The sequence below is a fragment of the Branchiostoma floridae genome, chromosome 4 (genome assembly GCF_000003815.2).
Source record: "Branchiostoma floridae strain S238N-H82 chromosome 4, Bfl_VNyyK, whole genome shotgun sequence".
Taxonomy (NCBI): Eukaryota; Metazoa; Chordata; class Leptocardii; order Amphioxiformes; family Branchiostomatidae; genus Branchiostoma; species Branchiostoma floridae.
This window is the reverse complement of record NC_049982.1, coordinates 20,846,970-20,856,091: the sequence shown is the minus strand read 5'-3', so window position 1 is coordinate 20,856,091 and position 9,122 is coordinate 20,846,970. Positions and strand designations below refer to the sequence as shown.

General features: G+C 43.1%; 1 protein-coding gene across 1 annotated transcript; it reads right to left on the bottom strand.

Moving 5' to 3' along the window:
- Positions 1 to 3,381: 3,381 nt before the first annotated feature.
- Positions 3,382 to 8,945, bottom strand: LOC118415001. Its single transcript, XM_035819368.1, has 4 exons — positions 6,065 to 8,945; positions 5,172 to 5,284; positions 4,589 to 4,842; positions 3,382 to 4,240 (listed from the first exon to the last, which is right to left on the bottom strand). Exons 1-4 carry the CDS (start codon positions 7,386 to 7,388, stop codon positions 3,931 to 3,933), a joined length of 2,001 nt encoding a protein of 666 aa, XP_035675261.1. The 5' UTR covers positions 7,389 to 8,945; the 3' UTR covers positions 3,382 to 3,930.
- Positions 8,946 to 9,122: the final 177 nt, after the last annotated feature.

The window sequence follows — 9,122 nt, the reverse complement described above, 5'->3', positions numbered from 1 at the left end:
ATAAAGCAGATGTATGGTGACCTTTTTTTCTTACTCGCGCATAACACAGTGAGCCTAATTACCTCCATGAAATGTCATGGAATGGAGGTTATATTTTCTGTTATGTGTCTCTGTCTGTGTAGATGATTACTCAAGAACGGCTGGATGGATTGGTTTCATACTTGTTGTGTTGGTGGAGTGTGATGAAAGCTCGAATCGATGAGAACTTGGGAGCCGTATCTGTCGTTATAATCGATGTAATAATATCAGAAATCACCCCTATATTTGAGATATATTGGTACAGGCATCGTGCTGTATGTGTTTGTTAATGGGCTTAGCTGAGAGCAGATAGTGAGGTGACAGCTGTTTGGGGAACCCCCAGTAGTTTTATTTATGTCTGCTTAGGACTGTTTGAAATATTTGTAACAGTTGGCACAGTAGTTACCTCCATGAAATGTCATGGAGGTTACATTTTCTGTTATGTGTCTCTGTCTGTGTACAAGATTACTCAAGAACGGCTGGATGCATTGGTTTCATACTTGTTGTGTTGGTGGGCTGTGATGAAAGCTCGAATCGATGTGATTTTGGGCGCCGTATCTGTCGTTATAATCGATGTAATAATATCAGAAATCCCCCCTATATCTTCGATATATTGGAACAGGCATCGTGCTTTAAGTGTTTGTTAATGGGCTTAGCTCCAAGCAGATAGTGAGGTGATTTGTATGACAGCTGTTTGGGGAACCCCGAGTTTTTTAATATGATAATTAGTTTTATTTATGTCTGCTTAGGATATCATGGAGATGTGAAGCGTAAGTATAATTGTAAGAAGTTGAGGTACATTTAACGGTAAGGTATGGATGTCTCACATACTGTACTGCTGATTTGAGTGACATGGTGATTAAAATGCCATTAGGTCCTCTCATCTTAGATGGGTTGGGTGTCAGAAGTTTTATGGGCGATACAGATGTTCTGATTTCGTTACGATAAGGGACAGTTGTTAGTTGTCTCTTTCGTAGCCAATGGTACTTGTTTTTTAGCAGACGGGGTTGGCGCCAAGTATTCATCTTACAGTTGATGTAGGGCTATCAGAGGAAAGTGTGCATCTCATTTTTGTACCGTGTGAACAGCTGATGTTATGACATATTGGTGGAAAATCAAATCACCATCTGACTAAAGTTGGCCACATCCCTTCTTCTTTCTGAGTTTCCCAACTTCCTCCCACCACACCGCTCTGAGGCACATAGTCGAACCTCAATAATGCTGACAACCTTAGACAGTTTAAATGCCAAACATCAAGCTTAAGGAACACCACGCTACCATATGCCGTCGACCTCTTAAACGCACATTACACAATTAAGTGTCACATTTTAATAATTACTAATCAGATGGACATCCTCTGTGTCATTAAATAAATACACCACTACTTCCCCATAACATTTATAACCATTACTCTCAAATACAACCGAATATAAACATACATACCATCCACAAAAAAACAATAAATATTTCATGGAGGTATGAGGTCCCCGAACTCTAGTTGTATAGTACAATGTTAATTATATTTCAGCCATACCATATATGGTATGGTGAAATATATTGTATTCGTAATGTTTCTTTCTTTCTTTCTTTCTCCTGTCAAATCTTCAAAGCGATTCATCTCCGTCGTTCCGTGACCGAATGACCTGAAATTTAGCACAAAGGTAGAGTGGGTCAATACCAAGGTGTGTTTTTCTGATTTTATTCATATCTGCCTCTAAAATGATTTTATTGAAGTTTAAAGGTCATGTTTTGACCAAAACTGTATATTGTGGCCCCCTGTTCCCTTGAATTACAATGGAATGACCTTAGATTTGGTGTAGATAGGCATTAGATAGTTGGTAAAATGATCCAAGTAAAATTTTTGGTATAAACCAATTTCAAATTATTAATTTCTGCACTTTTCTGAGGGGAAATTGGTTTTCTTTCGGTCTTCTCCCGTGAACTCCAGTGACCCCAGAGCCCACACGTGCCAGGTGCCAGCGGTCTGGGGAGAGCGAGAGTTAATTACTTTATGGACGCCAGCCAATCAGCGACGAGAAAGGCGAATGCTAGTTAATATTCATAAGCGGGGCCTTGCAATCCCGTATATACACAAACAGATGCACATTACAGCCTTACAGTTGCCATATTGTGCCCTGTGCCCGGTTTGAAATTGTAGTTTGCGAGGATTTGGAGTTCAGACAGGGTCATTTGAGCGGTAGCGGACGGTACGCGTGCATTGAACGTTAGTGGCGATGACTTTACCAACATTCCGCATGGCACTATCAATCATTTTCGGCAGATTTGGACAGGGAAAATTGGACAGTTTGCGTTTAGTTTTGATACGTAAGTTTGACAGTGGCGAGAATGGATGTATGTTTCCCGAACAAATGTAGGTACTTCTAGTATTGTTGTTGTTCTTTTTTGACGTAAACTTTGTACATTAAAATTGTAAGTAACTTTAAACTGCCAGAGTTTGAGCCCAATAAAACACTCTCAGTACCAGAGTATCACCACTGACCTCCGAAAAGAAACCCACGAACAAGGTAGAAACACCTATCCTCCAGGTCTCGCACGCTACGAGCAGGAAATTATAACACTCAGACAAGATTACGTCCGATGGCTCAGCGGATTGCATACAAAGTAAAACAATTTAACAGTGGTATGCAGGGGCATATACTTAACAAAGAATTCGAAGGAAAATGAAATAACGTTATACAGATAAAGCCAAATCAAATTAACTTGTTGGTCCTGGGATTTTTCAGAAAAGAAATGAAGCGACAGAGTGGTAAAATTCTTGTAAAAATTCGAGACGTCTCCGTTTATAATGGCTCATACAAAACAAGAAGAAGATTGAAGTTTTTAGCTTGAAAAAAAAAAAACACTCCTACTACACAGTACCTGCACCTGCTTGACAATTATCAAAATGTATGCCCTATAGCTACTTGCTTAAAAAAAAGTTCACTGCAATGATAAATGTACCCACATCACAAGGAGATTATTACGGTATTTAGACCTAGTTATCGAAGTGGAAATTGTTGAATGGCGTCATGTAATTTCATGATGAAAATCTTAATGGAAGATGCGTTTTTTTTCACTCTCGGAAAAATAGGAGCTGCCGCAATTCTAAAAACCAATCAGTTATGCATAGGCGCTCCTGTGGAAGATTATATTCTTCCATATGGGCCCGGGGCATATTGGGCAAGCTCTGTTTTGACCTGGAATCAATTCACAATATTAGTTCTCTTTTGGGGATAACTTACAGTTAAAATATTGCATTTTTGCGCAGGGGTGACTTGGAACAGTCCAATGTTGCGTGGGAATGGGTATGGCTGAAATATGCTGTATTTGCACCCAAGCAAATGTCGGCCTTTCTAGTGACCTGATATCTTTTGTTGTTGTTGCTCATTAAACAAACAACCAGATACACAAGTCAATGTATGACAATTTCAAAGCACTACTTTGTGAGTAAGGATTGTTTACATTATTCTTTGAGGGTTGATCCGTGACCATGACATAGCCACCCTGTCCTGCGCAGGTCAATGAACATGACGTCTTTGTACAGCCGCTAGGTGACCTACTCCACGAGATAGGAACTACAATACTCTTTTCTGAACTTTGATTGCTCCATTCAACTGAAGAAACTGAAAGCTATAAAATACAGCACATGCACTGAAATTTACTCCATACATATTTTACAATCTACCACACACGGTTGCCTGATACGTCTTCCTTTGGTCCTTAGTTTGGACATATTGTGTTGTAATAGTAGTCATTGACGAAGGAAACTTTTCATATTTGGTGTTACTCTATTGTTGGTTGTTGGGCGAGAAAAGGTCTGTTGAATTTTCATGCCAAGACGACCAACTGAACGTGACAGGGTCAACTGTATCTTTGGGTTTTCCTCTGTCGTCATCACATAACCGGAAGTGACTAGGGAGCCGCCAGCGGTGCCATCCGATGGATTGCCGCCCTTTTGGTAATGGTATTGTTTGTCCTCACAGCGTATAGTCGCGGCGGGGCTGTTATGGGCCGTTCCAGCGGGAGTTGCCCGGTCTGTGGGAGGCTCTCTGGTTTCTTGTGCGCGGCAGCCAGGCATGTCTCCAACTGCTCACGTGTCACGTACGCGAAGACGTTGCCAGCTTTCCTCACCAGTTTGTACACTTTGAGGGGCCAGTTGTGCGCGTACGAAGACGATTGTCCTCTCTGAAGTCGCGACTGACTTGAGCTTGAAACTGTGTTGCTATTACATAAAATAAATCTAAAGTAATAAAGGATTAAGTACATTAGGTAAAAAGTGTTGCACATCATGGAATATTCATAGCTATCATAAGACACATATAGAGATACCAACACCATCCAAAAGAAATTGGTCATACATATTCATCACAAATATTACAGGTCATTACATGATTACAAGCAGGATAGCCACAAGAATTAGCAAAAATGCCGTACTGGTCATTCGGCTAGTCCTGTCATTACTTTGTGGCCAAAGGCATTCAACCCCTTTTTAATCTTTATAAACTGAAAAAGACTATCATCAGCAAGAGTTCACACAGCAGTCAAATTAACAGCAGGGAGAATGTTGTACCTGGTTGCAGGCTGTTTTCTCGCTGTGTATGTTCTGCTGGGTACGGGTGCAGGAGCGCGCCGTGGACGGATCGTCTTGACTTCCATGGTGGGTGTCTTGACGTTCCCCTGTGTGGATTCCGGATCGGTGCGAGACAGCGCCGTGACAGGCCACTTGGGCTGCTGTGATGTGGGGTAGGAGGCGACGGTTGGAGTCGGGTGGGTTCGGGTCGGAAGTGAGCTGATCTCTAATTGTGGCCCTTTGGACTGCATTTTCTACGAGAAAAGGGTAGATGATTAATCGTAATTGTACGAACACTGAAGCAAAAGTACCATCTTTGCTAAAACGTATCTTTGTTTGTTACATTGTTTCCAATATAGCCAACAGAGAACAACGAAATATTGTTCACGGCAGACTTAATGTTTATTATGATGTGGCTATGACGAACTGGAGTCAGCCCTGTGGAAGTACAACTTTTATACACATCCGTCCTTCAAAATTTCGGCAAAAGCTCAACTATGAATTACTACTTTTTGTCTACAAAGAGGCCTTCAGACATTTTGGGCGGGTAGAAATACACACATTCATGAAGAAGCTTTCGTACCCTTTCCTTTGTTGGTCCATTCGGGTAAGCGACAACCACCACGAGTCCCACTATCACACCAACAATGACCAGTCCCCAAAGCACGTCCGAAACCTTGAGCGATTTCCAGCCGCCTGTGCAAAGAGTAAGGAAGCCATTTTTAAGACATTTTTAGAAGGTTTTGAAAACACACAGTATAGCTCAAGTTCTCTAGTATTTTTGATAGTTTTTGGCAGTTGATCCCACAATTGTACCGTCACCGGCAGAGAAGAAACACAAAAATATTAGGACTTGAAATTTTTCTCTTGTAATGTACTTTTACATGCATGGTTCGTATAAAGTAACGGGACACTATGACTTAAAGTTGAAAACAGTTTCTAAGGAACCGCTCTTTTTGAGAGATGGCGCGATGGAAGTTCTAGTCTGGAAATTGACTTTAGAATTTATGGATGTAAGCTTCAGAGACAGACTTATTTCTATTGACAAAGCAGGTCCAAACGTTACAAAAACATGTTATATCGAATGAAAAAAAAACTGCTTGAAATTTTGTTACCTCTTTCAACCCAGACAATATGGGAACGTGATCGTCGTTCGATGTCGTAGGATACACAGAGTTATGACCGTCGACAACGTCTTAGACACAACATATGGTTGAATTTTATCCATTACGTACTGTCCTAAGAATACCTTATCAAGTTTTCTATCGTAAACCGATTGATTGTGTGATTAATGTGACAGGGCTTAAACCGTTAACGTTGCTTCCACCGCTCGGAGAAATATGGTAGAGTGATTCAATCAAGGCTGCATGCCCTAATGTTCATCATTTTGTAAGAAAACAGGGTCAAAACAGCTATTTAGAAGCAAAATGCCAGTGATACATAAATAGGGGGTTGAAAATAAAAAAAAACTCTCACAGTTACGAGGCACTTTCTTCCGGTCTTCTTCGGAGTTTGTTTGTGTGTCCCCATCGATATCGGTGGTCCGTGTGACGTCAGAATCTCGACTTTCGCCGCTGGTCTCCATAGTGATGGTGACGTCAGGGGCTGAGGGTTGAGTAGAACGCTGTCGCCTGTTGTCTTGCCCAGACTGGAGGTTGGTCTGTGTATTCGTCTCTGTTTCCTGCTGTGTGTTCACAGGTGCCCTCGGCAAAGTGGCTTCTGCAGCACATCCTACTTCTAACGACTTCAGATGAGCTGTTTCGGAATGATTCTCTGAGGCCGAGAATCCCGGGTGAGTCGTCTCTACACCTTGTTCTACGCTGGTGTCCGACGACTTGGGAGGGGATTTTGCCCTGTAATTTCCCAGTGGCTGACGATGGGCTGTTTCCGTACAGGGCGCGACGGGAGATGAAGGGGCCGAACCAGCTGGGAGAGTTTGGTCATTCGGGCGAGAAGCGTTGCATGGCAACTGAGGAGAAGGGTTGATGGGATCTTCTTCTTGCTTGGGTGACTGAGGAGAAGGGTTGATGGGATCTTCTTCTTGCTTGGGTGATTCAGGGTTGTCATGATGACCAGACAATATTGCTTGAAACCAACCCAGCAGATCGTTCGGCTGATTGCTCAAGGGCGCGACTTTCTCCTCTTCTTCTTTGTCATGGTGACTGAATCTGTCTCCTGGCATCTGAATTTCAGCAGCAACTCTCTCTTCCTCCGGGATGGTGTGGTACGTGTGGACACGGAAAGGTGTACCGTCAAGGTTCTGGTATCGCCGTGGCGTGGGTGGATGATGTAAGTAGGCGACGCCGTACGGTATGATTTTAGGGAAGTCCTCAGAAGAGTGGGTGGGATCAGACTTACAGCTGGGGCTGCCAACGGGAATGTCCTCCGTGTCCGGGCATACATCACACCTAACGTGCTCGGGATGATTCCTACCGCCAAGGCAGGCAACGGGACGTCCTGATCGGCCAGGGCAAGGGGTAAGCCTGTCGTCAGTAGGACGTCCTGATTGGTCAGGGCACGGGGTAAGCCTGTCGTCAGTGGGACGTCCTGATTGGTCAGGGCATGGGTTGAGCCTGTCGTCAGTGGGACGTCCTGATTGGTTAGCGCACGGGTTGAGCCTGTCGCCCACTGGACGTCCTGACTGATCAGGGCTCGGGTTGAGCATGTCGTCAGTGGGACGTCCTGATTGGTCAGGGCACGGGGTAAGCCTGTCGTCAGTGGGACGTCCTGATTGGTTAGCGCACGGGTTGAGCCTGTCGCCCACTGGACGTCCTGACTGATCAGGGCTCGGGTTGAGCATGTCGTCAGTGGGACGTCCTGATTGGTCAGGGCACGGAGTGGGCCTATCACCGGCTGGATGTCATTCTCGGTCCAGACACGGGATGAGCCTATTGCACGCAGACCGCCAGGAACTTTCGGGGAACGGGTTAAGCCTACGTCCATTTGATAATTGGTGGGTTTCCATTTCACCTTTTTCGAGCGTTGTTTTAGATCATAGACATCAACAATATTTTTCTTTACTAGCACCAATACAACAGCAAGCTATCACTGCGACAACTAGAAAGGAAACGCATAAAGTATGTACCTTGGCAAGGGAGACGCAACACGGTCTCGACGCTTCTCTAGCAGCCTGCCAAATGGCACACCCAGCGGCTTGGGCTCCAATACAAACGCCAACCGATCTTTAAAAGAATCTTTTCAGACCTTTATTGTCTTGCTTTTGTGTTTGAAGGGTGTAACATAATCTCCTCAAGCTCACATATCATACTGGCGAAAGGCTCAACGCAGCTGTTTGAGCTCGGCAGTATTACAGAACAAAAAATGCCACTTCATTCATGTCGTTCTTCACTATGTTTCGTTTCTCGCCGCTCTTTCTTCATGTTTAGAATTAAAGAATACCTTTATTGTACGTTTCTGCTCTCTTACAAGCAAAGTTATGGTCAAGATTAACAGAATACAGTTCCTAGTGAGTCTAAGTACACATGTACAATTTGTGTTGTAAGGATGTCATATCTAACTACGACTACAAAGTCTCAACTATACTAGTATACACAGGTTCAACTATTCCGAGCGACAGTTGTAAATGTAAAAGCAGATGGGGTTTGAAATACATAGTTTGTCTAATTGCACGAGGAGTGTAAATTTTTCTATGCTGTTTAAATATCGAAAGCGTTTAGACTTTGGTCTGTGTAAAGGAGAGTCCCTGCTTTTAATGTATACATCATCCTTTCCTGGTCTTTAAGTATGGAAGGAAATTGTCTGGATACCCTCCCTTTCTTCCAGGGCCGGTTTAAATCCGAGCACAGAACTATGTACGAACCAATCCCAAATGGCAAAAAAACTAATTTAAACAAATCTTAAGCAATGCATGCCCAAAGTGAAAATGAAGTACTGTGGGTGTCCTACACACCTGGCATTCGGTTTAAATATGAGGGCAAAGAAGGAAAAATATACACTTAATAAAAAAATACTAGAATAACCTTTTTTTGAAGTGGTGTATGCAAAACATGTGAATGACGTCATATGGGCATATGTCCAAGGCATCTCATGTGCCAAATTACAGATCAATAGCTTGTAATACCAGAACACTGGGGCTCAAAATAAATATTTTTTTGTATGAAGATCTCATTGATTTCCACATGAACCGAGGTGGATCTTCAAAACCCCCCGTCTGTCTAGGTCCCGTGAAACTCATACCCCTTATTCACGTCATGCTGAGGGTCCAAGCGAGGCTGTATTGGAGGATAGAACTGATCGTCTGTATAGTACTGGTAAGGAATGGACTTGTTGTTCAAATCTTTCATGAAAGGGGAAGAATCCGAACATGAACGACTCGTCACAGAACGTTGTCATCATGAGGACACTCACAAGGCCGATTTTACCATTTAGGCACACATTGCATACCAGACTAAATGGAATTTGTGTATCATTTTCGTATATCTAATTATACATCTTGTCTGCAACCATAGTTTCTGTGGGGTGATGGTAGTGGCGATACATGTACATGTGGTAAGGCAATAGTAAGAGCTTTTTT